This window comes from Salmo salar, chromosome ssa01 (assembly GCF_905237065.1).
Source record: "Salmo salar chromosome ssa01, Ssal_v3.1, whole genome shotgun sequence".
Classification (NCBI taxonomy): domain Eukaryota; kingdom Metazoa; phylum Chordata; class Actinopteri; order Salmoniformes; family Salmonidae; genus Salmo; species Salmo salar.
Genome location: NC_059442.1, coordinates 73,691,410 through 73,714,904, shown reverse-complemented (window position 1 = coordinate 73,714,904; position 23,495 = coordinate 73,691,410). Strand labels below are relative to the sequence as shown.

General features: G+C 40.0%; 2 protein-coding genes across 3 annotated transcripts in view; both read right to left on the bottom strand.

The window, feature by feature from the left end:
* Nucleotides 1-2,932: 2,932 nt before the first annotated feature.
* On the bottom strand, nucleotides 2,933-17,885 carry LOC106608453 (GTP-binding protein SAR1a). Its single transcript, XM_014206386.2, has 7 exons — nucleotides 17,780-17,885; nucleotides 7,951-8,023; nucleotides 7,273-7,392; nucleotides 7,075-7,140; nucleotides 6,844-6,947; nucleotides 4,499-4,630; nucleotides 2,933-3,955 (listed from the first exon to the last, which is right to left on the bottom strand). The coding sequence occupies exons 2-7, from the start codon at nucleotides 8,006-8,008 to the stop codon at nucleotides 3,839-3,841; spliced, it is 597 nt and encodes a 198-aa protein (XP_014061861.1). The 5' UTR covers nucleotides 8,009-8,023; nucleotides 17,780-17,885; the 3' UTR covers nucleotides 2,933-3,838.
* Nucleotides 17,886-18,421: 536 nt separating this feature from the next.
* The window catches only part of LOC106608436 (inorganic pyrophosphatase-like), a 45,906-nt gene continuing 40,832 nt past the window's right edge, over nucleotides 18,422-23,495 (bottom strand). The window contains exons 4-10 of one of the 2 annotated variants that reach the window (XM_014206378.2): nucleotides 23,198-23,284; nucleotides 22,710-22,836; nucleotides 22,247-22,374; nucleotides 20,107-20,192; nucleotides 19,757-19,832; nucleotides 19,519-19,558; nucleotides 18,422-18,769 (exon numbers count right to left, since the gene is read on the bottom strand). In XM_014206378.2, the coding sequence (XP_014061853.1) occupies nucleotides 18,738-18,769; nucleotides 19,519-19,558; nucleotides 19,757-19,832; nucleotides 20,107-20,192; nucleotides 22,247-22,374; nucleotides 22,710-22,836; nucleotides 23,198-23,284 (576 nt within the window). In that variant the 3' untranslated portion in view covers nucleotides 18,422-18,737. 2 annotated transcript variants of the gene reach the window in all.

Here is a 23,495-nt window from a genome sequence, read left to right as displayed (position 1 = left end):
GGAGGATGTCTTCCCTGTAACTCACAGTGTTGAGATTGCCTGCAATGACAACAAGCTCAGTCCGATGATGCTATGACACACTGCCCCAGACCATGACGGACCCTCCACCTCCAAATCGATCCCACTCCAGAGTACAGGCCTCGGTGTAACGCTCATTCCTTCAACGATAAACGCGAATCGTCAGTGAAGAGCATTTGCCAGTCCTGTCTGGTCCAGCGACGGTGGGTTTGTGCCCATAGGCGATGTTGTTGCCGGTGATGTCTGGTTAGGACCTGCCTTACAACAGGCCTACAAGCCCTCAGTCCAGCCTCTCTCAGCCTATTGCGGACAGTCTGAGCACTGAGGGAGGGATTGTGCGTTCCTGGTGTAACTCGGGCAGTTGTTGTTGCCATTCTGTACCTGTCCCGCAGGTGTGATGTTCGGATGTACCGATCCTGTGCAGGTGTTGTTACACGTGGCCTGCCACTGCGAGGACGATCAGCTGTCCGTCCTGTCTTCCTGTAGCGGTGTCTTAGGCGTCTCACAGTATGGACATTGCAATTTATTGCCCTGGCCACATCTGCAGTCCTCATCCCTCCTTGCAGCATGCCTAAGGCACGTTCACGCAGATGAGCAGGGACCCTGGGCATCTTTCTTTTGGTGTTTTTCAGAGTCAGTAGAAAGGCCTCTTTAGTGTCCTAAGTTTTCATAACTGTGACCTTAATTGCCTATCGTCTGTAAGCTGTTAGTGTCTTAACGACCGTTCCACAGGTGCATGTTCATTAATTGTTTATGGTTCATTGAACAAGCATGGGAAACAGTGTTTAAACCCTTTACAATGAAGATCTGTGAAATTATTTGGATTTTTACAAATTATCTTTGAAGACGGTCCAGAAAAAGGGACATTTCTTTTTTTGCTGAGTTTATTATAGCTATGAGCAGCCAATAGTAACAAAGTACTTATTTTACAGTAACAAAAAACATTTATACAGTTGGTAGACTATAGGAAATTGCATACATTATCTGTAACCTACAACGTTGTGATAAAACCCTGGTATTACAAAATACTGCACTTTTGTATTAAACAATTTATAAATAAAAAGTGTTAATGCACTTGTAGTCACATTCATGTCATCGGTTGGTAGTAAAACAATTTGAATTTATCAATACAAAAACTGTCATTTTACGAGAAAACAACTTTGTCCTCGTTGGTAAAACCTGTTGGTAAAACCTGTCTGGTATGTAACTACTTCTAATGGTCAAATAACCTGAAATAGCATGTCTTGAGGGGTGCTGCTATATTAAGGAGTGAGACCATAGTATTACATATAGAACAGAATAATAGGATATCTGTATATTCTTGAAGGAAGTGGAATTCTACTGGAATAGCCATGAAATAAAACCTCAATTATCATCTGCATAGATTCCATGTTTTGATTTGTACAGTAAAATACATTTAGGGCACCATTGCTTTCCTTTTATAATATGCATTTGAAAAGAGAAATGCTTAGAATAAATGTAAGGGTGTAGGCCTATATGCTTTGGCAGTTATAGAAAAAAGTATCTGGCCTGGTTGGTATAGCAGACCTAGCTCAATTACAATTAGAAATAATTTAAAATACTTCCGCTGTGCTTGACTGAGCTTGTATGTTGCAATAGAACCAACAGAAAAGTCCCAGATATACAAACCTGGCAATCCAGGCAGGCAAAAAAAAAGCGCAAAGTATTTCATAGATTTCTAAAAGTATGTGAACCCAGGCCTGGTATGGAGTACAGTTGAAGTCGGAAGTTTACATACATCTTAGCCAAATACATTTAAACTCAGTTTTTCACATATCCTGACATTTAATCCTAGTACAAATTCCCTGTCTTAGGTCAGTTAGGATCACCACTTTATTTTAAGAATGTGAAATGTCAGAATAATAGTAGAGAGAACGATTTACTTCAGCTTTTATTTCTTTAATCACATTCCCAGTGGGTCAGAAGTTTACATACACTCAATTAGTATTTGGTAGCATTGCCTTTAAATTGTTTAACTTGGGTCAAACGTTTCAGATCGCCTTCCACAAGCTTCCCACAATAAATTGGGTGAATTTTGGCCCATTCCTCCTGGCAGAGCTGGTGCAGGCCTCCTTGCTCACACACGCTTTTTCAGTTCTGCCCACAAATTTGGGATGGTGGTCTTCGGCTTGCAAGCCTCCCCCTTTTTCCTCCAAACATAACGATGGTCATTATGGCCAAACAGTTCTATTTTTGTTTCATCAGACCAGAGGACATTTCTCCAAAAAGTACAATCTTTGTCCCCATGTGCAGTTGCAAACCGTAGTCGGGCTTTTTTATGGCGGTTTTGGAGCAGTGGCTTCTTCCTTGCTGAGCGGCCTTTCAGGTTATGTCCATATAGGACTCGTTTTACAGTGGATATAGATACTTTTGTACAGGTTTCCTCCAGCATCTTCACAAGGTCCTTTGCTGTTGTTCTGGGATTGATTTGCACTTTTCGCACCAAAGTACGTTCATCTCTAGGAGACAGAACGCGTCTCCTTCCTGAGTGGTATGACGGCTGCGTGGTCCCATGGTGTTTATACTTGCGTACTATTGTTTGTACAGATGAACATGGTACCTTCAGGTGTTTGGAAACAAGACTTGTGGAGGTCTACAATTTTTTTTCTGAGGTCTTGGCTGATTTCTTTTGATTTTCCCATGATGTCAAGCAAAGAGGCACTGAGTTTGAAGGTAGGCCTTGAAATACATCCACAGGTACACCTCCAATTGACTCAAATGATGTCAAGTAGCCAATCAGAAGCTTCTAAAGCCATGACATCATTTTCTGGAATTTTCCAAGCTGTTTAAAGGCCCAGTCAACTTAGTGTATGTAAACTTCTGACCCACTGGAATTGTGATACAGTGAATTATAAGTGAAACAATTTGTCTGTAAACAATTGTTGGAAAAATTACTTGTGTCATGTACAAAGTAGATGTCCTGACCCACTTGCCAAAACTATAGTTTGTTAACAAGAAATTTGTGGAGTGGTTGAAGAACGAGTTTTAATGACTCCAACCTTAAGTGTTTCTAAACTTCCGACTTCAAATGTACGTGGAAGGAGAGAGCAGCAATGTCGAAAAGACACAAACGCGGAATTGTTACACCAATAACCCCTCCTCTCTAATCCAATGCCAGCGACTTAAAAATAAACCAGGGTTACGAACTGGTTCAAAGCAATGACATGTCCTACCCTGTAACTTCATCATAAGTGGGAGGGGAAATAATACTATAATAATAAAACTGTTTGACTGACATCATGAGGTATGATTCAAAATGCACACCACCACAGTACTTTCAGAAAGTAACAGATCATTATTGAAAATGACGCAACGTGTAAACTACACAATATTGGGTTTGCAGGTTTTGAAGTTTGAATTCACTACATAGGGCTCAGACTATAAAATGGTGTACCAATTATTAATAGATTTTACTATTCTACTATCAAACAATTACTAACCCTGCATATTTCAACACTGTTTGAACCCAAAGAAATATGTCCAAAACACAAGAGTATAAATACTGTATCAATAAAAATATATTTTTCTTAGAAATATATTTACTTATTGAGGCCACACTTTCTCAAACGTAAAAATTACAATAAATATAGCACGCTAGCAGTTAATAGCTTTTCCAGCGGGTAGATTTGTGAGGCATGTCCTCTTGTGTACTTGGCTGACCTGAACTTGTTACACATCCATCATAGTTGCTTGAACCATGCTGGAAATGACTATTTCAAATAAAATGATCTAGCCCACCCAGTAAGGTTTGGGATGGCTGTATAGTGTGAATCTAGTAAGAGCAATAGTGATGGATCGATCAGTCAATGTACTGTGAGAGCCAGCGGAAACCGTCTCCGTATCCCTGCCTCTTCAGAACACTACACATGAAGATCTCCATGGGCCTAAGGTTCAGCTCCTTCAGTGACACATTACCCTGAGGAGAGAAACACATAGGCAGAAGAGACAAGTAAAGATTACCCTCCATTCCAACCTTTTCCTTTGCATTGGAGTCAATGTGAGACTACAGAGTTACCATCATAAACTACTACAATGAAGTGGATCCTAACTGTACTCTAAATCAGTCATTTGTCATCCACATCTAATCATTGTCAATACTAGACCCAACTGCCTAGCTCTGTAGTAGTGTTCTCACAATACCAGTATTGCAAAACTACGATACCAGATTTACTTGGCAACTAGGAAAATATAAAGCAGACTTAACTCTATGGTCCTTCAAAAACCTATTAAAAAACATATGGAAAATAGTGTCGATTGTGTGCTTTCAAAATAAACCAACTGTGACAACATAATGCTGTTTCTTTCAACATTAGGACTGCTTTATGTTTTGTTTCTTTTTCTTCTTTACTTCCTAGTATGATGGTACTGGTACTATCTGATGTCAGTTGCTCTGGAGGCTGCTGCTCTAGAAGGTAAATGATGTTGTGTGCATTCAACAGTAAGCCCCTCTCCTCCTCACCTTTCCGGTAGTGTGTCCAATGAGTCCGAACATCCCTCGGAGTGCGTCTTCACTGATTGCCTCTTGACGGTCGATCTTATTCCCGAGGATAAGTACAGGCACGTTGTAAATGGTCTCGTCTGTTAACAGCGCCTGGAGAGGGAGAATGTAGAGGGTCAGTTAAACTTCTAAAAGTTCTACTAAGGTAACATATGATATTGTTTGAAGATGGTCATACCATGGATCCTTCAGCTATTTCAGTTGGAATTTTAGAACCCCTTTAGGTATAAAACTAATTATAAAAAAATATCCTACAAAATATTTACATTTGACCTTTACTACTATTGCCCTTAGAAACGCATTGAATAACACATGCATAAATGGCAAAAAAGACAGTCCAAAAAAGAAATAACAAGGAATAAGCTGTCTGTCCTATATCTAGGAGATATAAGAAAGCTCACAAATATTTGATGTTTTAGACACATATTTAACCGCTTATTTTTGTTGGCCCAAAACTACCTCCATTAATTTGTATCGGTTACCTTGAGACTAGTTCTGTGACACTTGTGGGGGCCGTGTTCGTGAGAGTCTCATCTTTCCATGGAGTCGTCATATTAGTTAGTAGGCCAAACATTTTGGACGCTACAGACATTTTCGTGACGAGACCGATTTTCGGGATGTCTCCTGGTATGACAAACAGCTCTGCAATGCTGCCACTTTCCACCGCAGATGCGAAAGGGCGACATAGGCAGATGCAGTGGATTGGGACGCAGCCCATGCAACTGATATCTAGCTTAAAGATGCACTACGCAGAAATCGCTCCGACATTTCCTGTTTGCTAAAATAGTAATAGTTCGCTTAATTACAGTTTATGTGACAAAACAAACAAGTATAGTCTGGAGAATCATTGTACCATTTAAACGGCTGTGAAATACATTTTCCATAACCAAAAATATAGTATTTTCAGCTGTTTGAAGCTGGTGTACAAAACCGAAAGTAAAAAACTCAAAAGCTAAATAAAAGAAACTGGAAGCATAGAAATACTCTAAGAATGGTGCCGGAGGGCATGACCAACTGATGACCAACTCCTAACCAACTGTGCTATTTTGTTATTTTTTTCACGTTGTTTGTAACTTTGTTTTATACTTACTTTGTGCATAATGTTGCTGTTACCGTCTCTTATGACCGAAAATAACTTCTGGACATTAGAACAGCGATTACTCACCTCGAACTGGAAGAATACTTTTTCTTTAACGAGTCTGACGCAAAATATATCCTGATTTCTCGGGAACGGGCCCAAATCCCCGTCATTTGCGTGAAGAAAATACGGAGAAAAAGGGGGCGGAGGTAAGGCTGCCTTCTGAGAATTTGTAGGCGAGTGAGTAAACCTCCACTACCATCTGTTCTATTGGCCAACGTGCAATCATTGGAAAAGAAAATGGATGATATACGATCAAGACTATCCGACCAACGGGATATGAAAAACTGTAATATCTTATGTTTCACGAGTCATGGCTGAACAACAACACGGATAATATAGAGCTGGCGGGATTTTCCATGTATCGGCAGGACAGAGAAGCTACGTCTGGTAAGACGAGTGGCGGGGGTGTGTGTCTATTTGTCAACAGCTGGTGCGCAATGTCTAATATTAAAGAAGTCTCGAGGTATTGCTCGCCTGAGGTAGAGTACCTTATGATAAGCTGTAGACCACACTATCTACCAAGAGAGTTCTCATCTATATTATATTATTCGTAGATGTCTATTTACCACCACTACCGATGCTGGCACTAAGACAGCACTCAACCAGCTGTATAAGGCCATAAGCAAACAAGAAAATGCTCAACCAGAAGTGGCGCTCCTAGTGGCCGGGGACTTTAATGCAGGCAAACTTAAATCCGTTTTACCTCATTTCTACCAGCATGTCATTTCTACCAAATGCTTGTAAGTAAGCATTTCACGGTAAGGTCTACACCTGTTGTATTCGGCGCATGTGACAAATAAAGTTTGATTTGATTTGAAATAGCACACATAGAACTGATCTACCATTTCTTAGACTTGTTTTCAACGAGTGACAGATCTATAACTCAAATTTCTATGTGACTTTTTCGGGGTTGCCCAAAAAGTCACATATTGCAGCTTTAAACTGATGGATTTTGATCAGGATTTTTGTATTATGTTCATTAAGTTGATGCACAGGTGCGTCAATAGACTCTTAAGGATTAATGCCCTGCCCATCAGTGAAAAGCAATGGTGTATTGATTAGCATTAAGCCATACAATAACTACTGGGTGTAAGATACTGTATACTGCTTATTTACTACAACTATTTATTTTCTTTGTTGAATTGTGTTGGGGGGGGGGGCTTACATCCAGTTCAATTTTGGCTTCTTGTAGTCTCTCATGGTCTGCACAATCCACCAGGTAAACTATACCATTTATAGCTGGGAGGTAGTTCTTCCAGATTCTTCTGGCTGTGAGTGAAAATCAAAGCAGTTTCATTGATCACAAGTAACTTGTCACTGCCACTTAAGCCTTAGTATCACCTGAAGATTTAAAGACTTAACCATAAGTTAACCAAGTTTGAGTTCTAATGTGTACCTTGTGTGTGACCACCAAGATCAAATGTTGTGAACGTCATCCCAGCAATGGTTAACTCTTCTGATGCTGTGGGACAGAGGCAGACAAATAGACTACTTTAGGAACACCAGACAAAGGTCATTCAATGAGAGCATTTAAAAGAGAACGATGGACAGCCATAGGTAAGTAAGCAAGGTGACTGAACCTCCTTTGCCTTACTGGGATGTAGTGTTGGCACATGCTGTCCCAGTCGGTCATCTCTGAGCATGTGCAGTAGGGTTGTTTTCCCAGCATTGTCCAAACCAAGGAACACCAGCTTCCCAGACTTCTTATACAAACCTGGAGGGAGATACAAGCGAAGAGACAGCCTATTTACCATCAAATTTTATGTAGGAAAATATGATGCTGACAATACGACATGGGATTGAATACCTGATCTGACCATAATATGATTAGGTTAGGAATGTGCTTGAGAAAGAAAACACAGTTATTGGTACAGCATGAGTCAAACGCTACAGATACACTCAGAAATAAAGTTGATCACTCTTCAGTAAGTAATCTTTCTTCAGTAGTTAGTTTTAATGATTGAATGGTTTAAATTGTATTATAAACTGGGTGGTTCGAGCCCTGAATGCTGATTGGCTGACAGCCGTGGTATATCAGACCGTATACCATGGGTATGACAAAACATTTATTTTTACTGCTCTAATTACGTTGGTAACCAGTTTATAATAGCAATAAGGCACCTCAGGGCTTTGTGATTTATGGCCAATATACTACGGCTAAGGGTTGTATCCAGGCACTCCCCGTTGCGTCACGCATAAGAACAGCCCTTAGCCGTGGTATATTGGCCATATACCACACCTCCTCTAGCCTTATAGCTTAAATGCACTGTACCTAGTAACTGCAGCACACCACTGAGGCCTCTGTAGATCCAGTTAAATATAAACGACATGTCTGTTATCTTCACCTGAAACAGAACGGTTAAATAACAAACAGTCACTTACAGTGTTAATGAAAATCCTGACAGTACTTAACTCTTATCTATACTCAGCTTTATTCATTAGAGGACAGACAAGGGCCAACTACAACTCTGCCATGCAAGAGAAAGTTAGACATATTGCCTCTACCCATTTCTATACCCATATACTTCACATCTTATTTGTGAAAGAGCAAGTAAAGTGCTGGCCCCAAGTTTCCCAGACATTTTCCATATGCACAGAATTTCTCTCAAATTTTGTGCACAAATTTGTTTACCTCCCTGTTAGTGAACATTTCTCCTTTGCCAAGATAATCCATCCACCTGACAGGTGTGGTATATCAAGAAGCTGATCCTGGAGGCCCATTGTCATGCCATTCAGCCGCTGCCATCACCTCATGTTTCAGCATGATAATGCACGGCCCCACGTCGCAAGGATCTGTACACAATTTCTGGAAACTTTAAAACGTCCCAGTTCTTCCATGGCCTGCATACTCACCAGACATGTCACCCATTGAGCATGTTTGGGATGCTCTGGATCGCTGTGTACGACAGCGTGTTCCAGTTTCCGCCCATATCCAGCAACTTCAAACAGCCATTGAAAAGTGGTGGGACAACATTCCACAGAACACAATCAACAGCCTGATCAACTCTACGTGAAGGAGATGTGTCGTGCTGCATGAGGCAAATGGTGGTCACACCAGATACTGACTGGTTTTATGATCCACGCCCATATTTTTATTTTATTTTTTATCAACAGATGCATATCTGCATTCCCAGTCATGTGAAATCCATAGATTAGGGCCTAATGAATGTATTTCAATTGACTGATTTCCTGAACTGTAACTCCGTAAAATATTTGAAATTGTTGCATGTTGCATTTATATTTTTGTTCAGTGAAATAACAAAACCTCTAACAAATTGTTAGAGGTCATACAATTTGTTTGTCAATGAAACATGACGAAATAAAAATACAGATAGTCAATTGAAATAATATAACAGCTAAATCACAAATCACACACCGCAATAGACTTAGTCACACCTATATAACCTCCAATAGAGCCCCACAGTGTAGGTGTCATAATACCCATAAAACCTAGCGGTCAAACAAGACATGGTTCCAATAATTTTTCCACCATTATTGTATTCATTTTAGAAACACTTAAAATAAGTGCTGTGTTTCCTTGTAGGTTTACCCTAGCATGACGTTTTGATAACCATATAAATCACTCTTGAACAAGGTTACTTTTATCAATATTAGAGGTCGACCGATTATGATTTTTCAATGCCGATACCGATTATTGGAGGACCAAAAAAAGTCGCTGCCGATTAATCGGCTGATTTTTTTTTTATAGATATTTTTATATATTTGTAATAATGAACACTTTTATTTTAACTTAATATAATACATAAATAAAATAAATGTAGTCTCAAATAAATAATTGTCACGTCCTGACCAGTAATAGGGGTTATTTGTTATTGTAGTTTGGTCAGGACGTGGCAGGGGGTATATGTTTTATGTGGTTCGGGGTGGTTGTGTGTTTAGTGGTGTGTTTGATTTATTATTCCGGGGTTTGGGGCACTGTTCTATGTTAATGTATTTCTATGTTTAGTCTAGTTCTTTGTATTTCTATGTTTAGTTTATTGGGGGTTGAACCCTCAATTGGAGGCAGGTGTTTTCTCGTTGCCTCTGATTGAGGGTTCTATAAATAGGTATGTGTTTGTTTTTAGTAATTGTGGGAGATTGTGCTGTGTATAGCTTTGTGTCTTACCGGCCTGTTATTAGTCGTGTTTTTTTTTTTTTTTTGGTGTACGTGTCGTTTTGGTTTACCTTCTTGTCCATTTAATAAAGAAGATGAGTGCACATATTCCTGCTGCGTTTTGGTCCACTTTACCCTACGACAACCATGACAATAATGAAACATGTTCAATTTGGTTTAAATAATGCAAAAACACAGTGTTGGAGAAGAAAGTAAAAGTGCAATATGTGCCATGTAAAAAAGCTAACGTTTAAGTTCCTTGCTCAGAACATGAGAACATATGAAAGCTGGTGGTTCCTTTTAACATGAGTCTTCAATATTCCCAGTTAAGAAGTTTTAGGTTGTAGTTATTATAGGAATTATAGGACTATTTCTCTCTATACCATTTGTATTTCATATACCTTTGAGTATTGGATGTTCTTATAGGCACTATAGTATTGCCAACCTAATCTCGGGAGTTAATAGGCTTGAAGTCATAAACAGCGCTGTGCTTCAAGCATTGCGAAGAGCTGCTGGCAAACGCAGGAAAGTGCTGTTTGAATGAATGCTTACGAGCCTGCTGCTGCCTACCACCGCTCAGTCAGACTGCTCTATCAAATATCAAATCATAGACTTAATTATAATATAATAAACACACAGAAATACGAGCCTTTGGTCATTAATATGGTCAAATCCGGAAACTATCATTTCGAAAACAAAACGTTTATTCTTTCAGTGAAATATGGAACCGTTTCGAATTTTATCAAACGGGTGGCAACCCTAAGTCGAAATATTGCTGTTACATTGCACAACCTTCAATGTTATTCATATTATGTCATTCTGGCATCTGTTTTACGATTTGGTATATGCCTGCTAACATGGATTTCTTAACTAAATATGCAGGTTTAAAAAAATATATTTGTGTATTGATTTTAAGAAAGACATTGATGTTTATGGTTAGGTACATTGGTGCAACGATTGTGCTTTTTCGCGAATGTGCTTTTGTTAAATCATTACCCATTTGGCGAAGTAGGCTGTGATTCGATGATAAATTAACAGGCACCGCATTGATTATATGCAATGCAGGACAAGCTAGTTAAACTAGTAATATCATCAACGATGTGTAGTTAACTAGTGATTATGTTAAGATTGATTGTTTTTTATAAGATAAGTTTAATGCTAGCTAGCAACTTACCTTGGCTCCTTGCTGCACTCGCGTAACAGGTGGTCAGCCTGCCACACAGTCTCCTCGTGGATTACAATGTAATCGGCCATAATCGGCGTCCAAAAATGCCGATTACCAATTGTTATGAAAACTTGAAATCGGCCCTTATTAATTGGCCATGACCTCTAATCAATATATTCAGCTATTTACTCAGATTCTAAAATGCTAATTAGCATCAAAGTAGACATCATGCCACACTACAAATCTGCAGCTCCTGCACTTCATCTCTAGCTGACACCTTTGCTAACAGGAAGTGTCAATTTAAAACTTGCACAAGACAGCTCACAGAATTGTCAATTTAAAGAAATGTAGCCAATTTATTAATTGCTAAATGTAGCTAACATCAGATAGTTAATCCAGAGATTCCTACATTTACCTCGATTTCGCTGGCTCATCCAGATCATCATGGCATTTGTAGTTCTTTATGATAGCCACATTAGCATTTCATTTTTGGGGTGGCAAATACAGGTGAACATATTGTTAAGTCACCTTGTCCTAGAGAGATTTGTAGGTATATCAAAACGTCATGCCAGGGTAAGCCTACACAAGACAGACCTTATTTTATGGTGGAAAAAACAATTGAAACCATTTCTCTGTTTGACCGCTAGGTTTCATGGGTATTACAACCAATGTTCCCTCAAATTTTTTGGGCACTGAGCAGATTTCAGGTCTGCTGAGAGCAAATTTCAATGACTTGTGAAATTTCTGTGCAACTTCCAGTGTGTGTTTACTGTGACCACTGAGGCTGTACCCACTTTAAGTTAGTTTTAAGTGGCCATGTAGGCTACTGTGGCTATTTGATCATAATGTACGCCTACCATTAAAAACAATGGAGAAAATGCATCCCATTACATTTTAACATGGAAATAGCTGTTCTACCATTCAGCCTACAGTAGCAGGCAATGTGTGGTGTTCAGGCCTATATACCATGAGACTTTTGAAGAAAGAAAAACGACACTTTACAAAATAAAATGCATTATTATTCCCATACTATTATATTGGCAAATTATATTTGACTCGCTTTTCAAAGATGTCTAGAAATGTATATGTTTTGTGCTCTTGTAGGAAGCAATCACAGCCCTATTGCTGAATACAAATGATCTATAACTGGGCTAATAACTCACTAACTAGCAAAGGATATGAACAAAATGTGCACACGTGACTACATGCAGCTCTCACTTTGATCTCAAATCAAGCTCATCTACCCACGACCGCTCATGCTGTAAACACAGTCTGTGTAGAGTAAGGGCTGAGTAGTGCATGTCAACTCAATAGAATCCTACTCCGATGAGTTCTGCCAACAACAAAATCTCTTGCATAGTTCATTTTGTATAGGTATGTTGCATTGAAAGTGGCTAATATTGCATTGATTCGATCACAATTGCCACAGTAAAGGGAAACATTGATAGTGTTTACAGACAAAACTCTAGAACAGTGGACACCAACCTTTCCTGAGTGAGTCAAAATGCAAGCCTAGATCTACCGTAATTTTTTTTTTTTTAAGTCATGTTTAAAAAAACTCTATGCAACATTAACCAATTTTAAACAGTACTGTAACAATGAAGTTTGTGCAGTAAGCTATAGGCCCAATACATTATCACCGCATATTGGCTTAGCTTTAATTGCCCTTCCAATGCATTGTTGTTCTTGACCAATCTTTTTAAATTATATTTCAACATTTGAGGTAGGCTATATGTTCACACCATTAATAGATCTGTTGTTGTATTACTTGTGAAGCACAGCTGAATGAGTGTAACAGATAGGAAATCCCTGATTTTGTAGGGTTTTCCTCAGATCAGCCTTGGGAGGTTGAGCAACAAACTGAGCTGTGTCTCTGTTGCCAAACACATTTAACTTCACCACAGTATCTAGTAGTAGTGGCTAGGGTTGCAAAGAGTCAGAAACTTTCCGGTAAATTTCAGGAACAGTGAACCTTTTTTGTGGGATACACATAAAGTAATTAATTCTATGTCTTGTGGCATATTTTGGTTAAACTATCCCCAATTCAATGGAATTGCAACCCTCTGCATGCACAGTGCATTCTTCCATCACATGTACAGCTGATTCTCAAGATCTTGCACACTAATGAGATGCTTTGAGCCCACACTACTACACTGTCTGATCCAAGGACTACATGCTTTCTGGTAAGTTTTGATTACAATACTGTGTGGGATGAATATATTTTATATGACATACATGATTTTTTGTTAACTAGTAAATAGTAGACTACAGCAAAGTGTGTTTAAATCATTTCTAACTTGTTAACAATTTCTGCTAGTTAGTTTTTGCTACCATGTGGGTTTAGCTTGCTTGAGCCTGCTAACTGAGTGTTAATTCACCTGTTTCCATACATGTTTCATTTTAAAATATGTAAAAAGGAGTTTAATCTAACTGCTTAACTATTTATCTGTACATTGAATTGTATCTGTATTTTTTTACTATTTTTTTTCTAATTTTTACATGAAAATGCCACGGGCACCATCTGATGTGTGGAGACATTTCATTGCAGCTAATGTATAAGGAAAAGCTGTGTACATTTGCAAATATTGTGCCAAATCCCTCTATTCGAGGTGAAAATGATGAATCAGACACCTTATCAATAGATGGCAACAGCTCACGGTCCTCCTGGAATCAGAAGTTTTTTTGACTCAATGGAGGAACGTAGTCAGAGAAATGCTGATGAATGTCTTGCTCGAGCTGTGTATGCAACTGGTTCACCTCTGATGCTCACAGGCAATGTGTATTGGAAGAGATTTCTGAATGTTCATCGCCCAGCATACACCCCTCCAACCAGACATGCTTTATCTACTCATTTGCTGGATGCAGAGTTCAACAGAGTTCAAGTAAAGGTCAAGCAAATCATAGAGAAAGCAGACTGTATTGCAATCATCTCTGATGGGTGGTCGAATGTTCGTGGGCAAGGAATAATTAACTACATCATCTCCACCCCTCAACCAGTATTCTACAAGAGCACAGACACAAGGGACAACAGACACACCGGTCTCTACATTGCAGATGAGCTGAAGGCAGTCATCAATGACCTTGGACCACAGAAGGTATTTGCACTGGTGACAGACAATGCTGCAAACATGAAGGCTGCTTGGTCTAAAGTGGAGGAGTCCTAACCTCACATCACACCCATTGGCTGTGCTGCTCATGCATTGAATCTGCTCCTCAAAGACATCATGGCACTGAAAACAATGGATACACTCTACAAGAGAGCCAAGAAAATGGTTAGGTATGTGAAGGGACATCAAGTTATAGCTGCAATCTACCTCACCAAGCAAAGTGAGAAGAATATGAGCACCACATTGAAGCTGCCCAGCAACACCTGTTGGGGTGGAGTTGTCATCATGTTTGACAGTCTCCTTGAGGGGAAGGACTCTCCAAGAAATAGCCATATCACAGTCTGCCGATATGGACAGCCCCATCAAGAGGATCCTCCTGGATTATGTATTTTGGGAGAGTGGTAAACAGCCTGAAACCTATAGCAGCAGCCATTGCACGGATTGAGAGAGACAATGCCATCCTGTCTGATGTTGGAGGTTGGAAAGTGACAGTGAAGATGAGGCCTCAGAGTCTGATGTTCAAGAGAGGGACATTGGGGAGGTCTACATGGAAGCCTGAGAGGAAGACAACCAAAGCTTTAGTTTCTAGACTATTATTTTACAGATGTATGTTGAAAACGTTTTTGGGAGATGCGATGGATCATTGGGGATCATTCAATATTCCCTTTCTTTTGTTGTTCAGTGAAATCATCCCATGTGAAGAGTCACATTTAATTAAAGTTCAATTTGTAACAAATTGTTTTTTTTTAATTTCTATTGGAAGGATTTAATCATTTGCAATTGTCTACTTATGATAAGGTAAAAGGTTTATGTTTCTGTCTCCATATGATATGGTAAATAATCCAATGCAAAAAAAATCTACATTTAAATGGTATTAATATTAATTTGTATATTCCCACGTAAAGTTTCCACCTCTGAATATTCCCCAAAATGTGCAACCCCAGTAGTGGCACCTTCCCTAATAGTATAGGGTGAAAAATTACAAATAACTCACTGTATGCAGCCCCTCAGATTACGTGGTTAATAGCATGGCGCATCCACCCGCAATACATCCCAATACCTATGACAGGTTAGGCCCCTTACCCCAAGGCAGTAGTAATTTAAAGATAGTTCTGCTTTAAAATAATGAAAATATATTGCCAGTTTTAGGCAACACAACAGGCATAATTTCACAGAATAACCTACTGTAACCTACCTCACGTGCAAGGTTAGCCTAGCTTAGACACTATATCAGATATCCCAATAACAAACAAAAATAACGAATGACACCCGTTACTGTGTTCCTGGAGTCTGTATGAGGGCTAATAGAAGTAGACTGCAACGTTGTCACGGTAATATTATTCTCCTTTGAATGGCTAATTAGGCCTAAATGTTCATTATTAACAGTGTCCCTTCTTATCCTTGCACTACTATGTAATGTCAAACAACTGAAAAGTCCCCAACTTTAGATGTCCTCATCTTTCAGGTCATAACTGAAAGTTCAATTACTTCCACGGGAATCACTCCGGTGGGTAACGTTAGATAGCTAGCATCACTCTGGCGAAAATGACAGTCATTCGGTGGTATGGAACAATCCTCTTCCAGAACTAGCACGTCCTCTTTCTCCAACGATACTCAGAGGTAAGTTACTTTCTGAATTCGGCTCCTCTCTACTCGTTATCGTTCTTTCTCTCCTCCTTTTACAACACACTTGCCTGCGCACTCCGTGGCGCCATCTCTCCCGGGGACCTTTTTAGAACAGGTGTGCGGAAAATCTCCCCCCCTGTTAGAATTCGCCCCCCCCCTTCGCGTTCTTCATTGCTGCGACTTGCTTGCTAGTTGAGATTTCTGCTCTTCACTCCGTTGTCAGTTTAGCCTACATTTCACTGATCTTAGTAGCAGAAAGCATTTTTGTCTGCAGTTTTCGGTTTGGCTATTTGTTTCAAGTGTATGTGGCGGTTCTTGCTTGTATGACGCCCTTGGCGACCCCCCCCCTTCAACGCCCGCCCGCACCCGGGGGTCAAGATGCTGCGCTGGGCAGCTGCCCATGTCTCCCGTACCTAAATCCGCTACTGATTTGTATTAGTCTATAAATAAATATCTTTGCCAAAATTTGTCATCTCTCACATGTCTTATTCGACAAGTATTTTTTGAAAGTGTAAGATAATTCAGCCATAGTTGTTCTTAAATGTTTATTGTTTGCCAACATTTTACTCCCTCCTCTATGTTTAAGATAAAACACATACATTCATTATTCATTTCGGTTGCCTATCCTGACGTGAAATTTGTTCTATAGAAAGTATTTGACTCTAGCCACATAATTAAGGAAATTAGAAGGGAGGGGGGAATTCTGGCAGGGGGGGTATGTCACCTGGCTCACAGTAGTCTTGGAAAGCCATATTCCTAGACTCTGCCACATGAGCATACGTTTAAATAATTTGCTTTTTATTTTTCTGGGCTGATGGTGCCTGCATATCTGAAGGTCAGTCTGCCTCAACATCCCTCCACTCTCCCTTTCCTCCACTGACACTGACCAAAAAGGGCCACCATCTTCCAGCTGATGGTGAAACTCGCACCATCACATGCACAAATTCGTTACTCCTATGAACAGAGAAAGTGAAATATTCCTTGACATAACCCCCCAAAGCCACTAATAATAACACAAGCCACTTTCCTACACGCTGCTGCAGTGCTTGTTGTAGCGCTGAGTGGAAATAGGAAGAACACACATTTTATGGCTTATAAAAAGTGTTGACAGTGCCGAGTAAGAACTTAAACATGAACTCACTAATAAAAACAGCATCTCTTTGCTGTATTTGTTGACAGTCTCTGCATTGTGCATGGTGATCTTAGGCTTGTGTGCAGCTTCTCAGCCATGGAAACCCATTTCATGAAGCTCCTGAGGAACAGTTCGTGCCCAGAGGCAGATTGGAACTCAGTAGTGAGTGTTGCAACCGAGGACTGACAATTTTTACACGCTTCAGCACTGTGCTCCCATTCTGTGAGCTTGTGTGGCCTACCACTTTGTGGCTGTGTTTGTCTATGGAGATTGCATGGCGGTGTGCTCAATTTTATACTCCTGTCAGCAACAGATGTGGCTGAAATACCCTAATCCACTAATTTGATGGTGTGTCCACATACATTTGTGTATATATAGTGCAGGTAGACAACTGTCACCCATTCACACTAACAGGGAGCTGGCTAACTGATCATAGCAGTCAGACTGTCCATAAAAATAGTCCAGCAAGAACAAATTGTGGCAACAGATGACATTTGATACCTCTAGGACAGCCATGACTGACTGATACACACATCACATTCTTGATAGTGTCTACTAACTTGCTGTGTGAATATCATGAAAGTGACCTTAAGGAATGCAACAACTAATTCTAGAGTTTACCTATATCTGCCTGGCTATGATAAAACTCAAGGTTATTGGAGTAAGATTGGTTATTGACTATCGATATACACTAGACATTACAGCTGTGCAATTGTTACAATGGACAATATAATATCATAGCTATAGGCCTACTGTTGTTGACACCATATGGAAATCCAGTTTGGAAGCAGGTGACTGTAAACTTGCAACATCAGCGTTGCTGGAATAAACATCAGTGTAAACAACAAACAACCCACTCCAATTGATCAAACTCAAAGCATATTGGCCTGATTTTCTGATAAACAAGTGTGTAATGTTGATTTTCATGGAACCGATGGCAAAAATGTAATAATTTACCTTGTGTCCGTGGCTCTAACACTCCGTCCCGTTACTTTTGGTCAAGGCTTATTTTCCGTGAATGACTGGTCCAAAAATAATTTGACAGTTTACCGGAACTGCGTAACAACTGCTATTGGGACAGGCGTCACGTGAAATTACGATCCTATACCTTTATATAATTTGATTTTCTAAGACAAGGAACTCAGAGTCTCACATCAAAACAAAGTTTATATATTTTTCGAATCTAAAAATACACGAATGGCAATTTGTAGTCGCACCACTACTATGCAGAGAATGTCTCATAGGGCGGCGGACAATTGCCCCAGCGTCGTCCGGGTTAGGTCGCTGTATGCCGTCATTGTAAATAAGAATTTGTTCTTAACTGACTTGCCTAGTTAAATAAAAGGTTAAAAAAATAAAATGACAATTCCTGAGCGCCTTGGCATAGAAAATGACCGCTAGATGGCAGTAGAACACAACATACAAACGTGTCTTTTCCACAGTACAGTATTCGACTGTTCTAGCAAAGGGTAACCAAATCAGCCCTCATCTACATGTCAGCTGGGTAACAGAGTACAACTTCCTACAAAATAATGTCAGAGCAAATAAAATTGAAGGTTACTACAATTCTTTACATTATCCAACAAAACGATCATAGTATTTTTGTTTTACAGTAAAAGCTTTATTAAAGGATTTACGATCCCATACAGTACATATAGTAGCTAGCTAAAGGAAGCACACTACCTACTATCTGTTCGACAGCACATCTCCAATGAGACCTTTGTTAAATAACAGTAACAACACATTTCCTCAGACATTATTTCACTCTTTTTGTCCCATCTTCTCTTATCTTCAGAGTATGGAGAAGAAAGTCTATTCTTTCGCAGCCACACCCCCAACTGTCATTAAGTCTATGATCTACAAGTACACTTGCTAAACAGGTGAGACACTGGTCCATTGAGTCTTCGTCTTAAAGTTACTCCTTCTCATAGTAGAACCATTTATCCACTGGAAATAGAAAATCACATGATTAGATGTGTACAGAGTAAGTCAAGTGTTTTATTTTATTTTTACCTTTATTTAACTAGGCATGTCAGTTAAGAACAAATTCTTATTTTCCATGATGGCCTAGGAACTGTGGGTTAACTGCCTTGTTTAGGGGCAGAACAACATATTTTTACCTTGTCAGCTCAGGGATTCGATCTTGCAACCTTTCGCTTACTAGTCCAATGCTCTAACCACTATGCTACCAGCCGCCCCAGTGAATTCACATGAATCCATTGGGTCAATTCCATTTCAATTCAAGAAGTAAACTGAAATTCCAATTTTCCCCACTGACGAAAAATGTAATTGGAATCTTAGCTTACTTCCTGAATAGCAATGGAATTGACCGTCATAAAATAAAATACGTGTGTACAACCATGCAGTCCTTTCCTATCATTCCAGGTTGGTCATAAAATGACCATAAAGAGTGGGAGGTTTACAATACGTCAAATAAACATCTGAGTCAAGGCAGGATCCAATACGTAAATATATGATCATAGCAAGGATCATTATTAACTATGGGAGTTATTTAATTTGTTGATTCATTTAGATCCGTTTTTATTATATGTTCAAGCAAATAGGCAGAATTATCCAAATAACAATTGCATTGTCAGCGCACGTCCAACACATTTTCACGATATTCAATAAAACAAAGTAGATTCATAGTACACGTTTCACAATCTTGAGGTAAAAATGATTTTAAAGAGACATACCTGAGCAGGGGATAGGATCTTCGGTTCCACAAGTGGTTGTCTAAAAAAAAAAATAATAATAATAATAATAATAATAATACACAGAATTGGATGGTCTGATTGAGCAATTTATAAAATGTATATGCTAGACATGTTTGACCACAGCAGAGGCATGTAGGAGCACAGCACATAAAGGAGAGAGGTCTGACCCGACCCTGAAGTTCTAGAAACTAGCCATAGAGAAGCAGAAGGTACTGACCCCTTCTATGACAGCCTTGGCCTCGTCCGTGGAGCAGCAGAAGGGACTGTCACCAGCCGACACACACGTGTTTTTACTGCAGGATTTGGAGAAAAAGGTCACATCAGTCAGGTATTCATTCATTTTGTATTCAGATTCAAACAAAGTCTTGCTTGTTGCTATAGTTTTTCAGAAGTAAGGTCTAATTTCACAAATTAAGTGGCGGGGCTTACATGTTGGAATTACGGATTAGGCCTTTAAAGATTGATCTAATTTACAGTAATGATATTAAGATAATGGGACTGTAACAAATGCCAGTTTTAGAGGTATTTTACTGTACAAGGATTGCAAATGGTGTATGCTCTCCTCACCAGTTGAGTCCTCCAGAGTTGGTCTTCTGAGAGATAAGTGCCTTCCAGAAGCCATGGGTGCTCTTGATTGTCTCAATGGCAAATTCCTGACAAGGAAACACACAGAGCTGAGGCTGTTGTAGGGCAAGGAAACATCCAGTTTGGGGTGGTTTTCCAGACACAGATTAAGCCTACTCCTGGAAAATGCAAACTCAATGTAGAATCCCAAATGTGAGTGCATTTTAGTCCAGGATAGTGTTAATCTATGTCCGTGAAACCAGCCCTTTGCATTTCTGTATTTTAGCTGAACCGATCAATTTAAAAAACAAGCCTGTATTGAACTTCATTGGACACTGTATATTGTAAAAAGGTTATTGTATCCTCAGGGACATACTATGTTGCAACAGGATAATACAACCCTATGGGTCTTGCAAAATAAATGTCAGTTCTTGTACAACACACTGAATTTGCCTCTATTTGGCCAACACAATGTAGGCTTGGTACCAGACTTTACCTGCATTCAACAACGCAACATTTAACAAGGCTATTGCAGACAGACTGACATTCAGGCTAAACGACTATCCATGTTCAGTTGAAGTCAGAAGTTTTCATACACTTAGGTTGGAGTCATTAAAACTAGTTTTTCAACCACTCCGCAAATTTCTTGTTAACAAACTATAGTTGTGGCAAGTCAGTTAGGACATCTACTTTGTGCATGACATGTAATTTTTCCAACAATTGTTTACAGACAGATTATTTCACTTATAATTCACTGTATCACAATACCAGTAGGTCAGAAGTTTACATACACTAAGTTGACTGTGCAGCTTGGAAAATTCCAGAAAATCATGTCATGGCTTTAGAAGCTTCTGATAGGCTACTTGACATCATTTGAGTCAATTGGAGGTGTACCTGTGAATGTATTTCAAGGCCAACCTTCAAACTCAGTGCCTCTTTGCTTGACATCATGGGAAAATCAAAAGAAATCAGCCAAGACCTCAGAAAATAAATTGTAGACCTCCACAAGTCTGGTTCATCCTCGGGAGCAATTTCCAAACGCCTGAAGGTACCACTTTCATCTGTACAAACAATAGTATGCAAGTATAAACACCATGGGACCACGCAGCCGTCATACCGCTCAGGAAGGAGACGTGTTCTGTCTCCTAGAGATGAATGCACTTTGGTGCGAAAGTGCAAATCAATCCCAGAACAACAGCAAAGGACCTTATGAAGATGCTGGAGGAAACAGGTACAAACGGATCTATATCCACAGTAAAACGAGTCCTATATGGACATAACCTAAAAGGCCGCTCAGCAAGGAAGAAGCCACTGTTCCAAAACCGCCATAATAAAGCCAGACTACGGTTTGCTACTGCACATGGGGACGAAGATTGTACTTTTTGGAGAAATGTCCTCTGGTCTGATGAAACAAAAATAGAACTGTGGGGCCATAATGTCCATCGTTATGTTTGGAGGAAAAATGGAGAGGCTTGCAATCCGAAGAACACCATCCCAACCGTGAAGTACGGGGGTGGCAGCATCATGTTGTGGGGGTACTTTGCTGCAAGAGGGACTGGTGCACTTCACAAAATAGATGGCATCATGAGGAGGGAAAATGTGGATATATTGAAGCAACATCTCAAGACATCAGTCAGGAAGTTAAAGCTTGGTCGCAAATGGGTCTTCCAAATGGACAATGACCCCAACCATACTTCCAAAATTGTGGCAAAATGGCTTAAGGACAACAAAGTCAAGGTAGTGGAGTGGCTATCACAAAGCCCTGACCTCAATCCTATAGAACATTTGTGGGCAGAACAGAAAAAGCGTGTGCGAGCAAGGAGGCCTACAAACCTGACTCAGTTACACCAGCTCTGTCAGGAGGAATGGGCCAAAATTCACCCAACTTATTGTGGGAAGCTTGTGGAAGGCTACCTGAAACGTTTGTTTCAGCTGTTATAGATGAGGGTGGATGTGGTACAAGGTAAATAGATAAATGAAAAGTATGTTGATGAGGATGGATGTAGCTACTGTACCAAGGCTGTGACAACTTCAAGGCTACAATACCTTGCCAAATACTATAGAAACAGGAGATGAGCCATTATGGCTCGGGCCAAAGGATTACAGAACACAAACTCCTGTGTATGGGGTACAAAATGGATACCTTGTCTTTGAACTTTCCGTTGAAGGCAAAATGGTTCTCTGGTTTCCCATCTGGTACCTTGTACCTCCTGAACCAGTCCACGGTGGCCTCCAAGTAACCTGGCTTCAGCCTCTGGATGTCACCGATGTCTGAGGTACACAGGATAGGGTGACAGGTGAGGGAAAAGGAGTGGTGGGATGATTTGTGGTAATAGGAATAGACACACATGTACGCAGCCACACACACCCACATTTGGGAAAACATTGATTTATTGCATTCTTCACTTGCAGATGACTGTGGCAATAGGAATACACACACACGCACACTTGGGAAAACAAATGTTCAATCACTGCATTCTCCACTTGAGCAATCATATTCCAGTACTACTATATGCAGTGACTGGGCTAAATGGGCACTATTAAGGAATGGCCTGTTATATTAGGGATTATCTGTTTAGTCCACATCTAGCTCCTCCAATGCTTACTGTTCAGGTCCTTAGCTTCAGGGTCCTCCACGTTGATGGCTATGACCTTCCAGTCCGTCTCCCCCTCGTCGATCATGGCCAAAACCCCCAGTACCTTCACCTTGATCACCTCCCCACGCGAACACACCTGGAGGAGGAGGCAGATTCATGATCAGTACAGCATAGAAAAGTACAATATTGGTATGGGGTTAGGTCACTTTCAATAATAAGTCAGAAAGCAGATCACATGCTGAAGGAAAGTGAATTTCATCACACAACCATACACAAAGCTCACAACACATCTGTACAGGCAGCTAATGATGTAACAAACCCAGCTAAATTGTCAGACATACTTTCTCGAAATTGGACACCTTGCTTAGGTGACAAAAAGCTGCTTTGCATGACACCTTAAGCATGTAGGAATGGCAAAGATTGAATGGAAGAAACAATATCAAGATCTTAAAAACGGCTCCAAAGGTTAATAGTAGTTAGAGGATAAAGTGCTGTACCTTGGTACCGATTTCACAGACGTCGATGGGGTCGTTGTCACCACAGCAGTCAGTGTCTTCATCTTTGTGCCCGGGATCCTCCCAAGTCTATCGAGAAAGAGAAATATCACAGTCAAAAGAGATTGTGATATTTAGTTCATATGACAGAACTAGGCAATCATGGCCAATTCAACTAGGTGATCAATGAATTGAGTTGGACATGTAGCGGGGGTCTGCTTCTACAAACGTATTAGTCTGCATTGTAACATGTTTGAATGCAGAAACAGTGACACACTACAAGGATTATGTTGGAATGCCA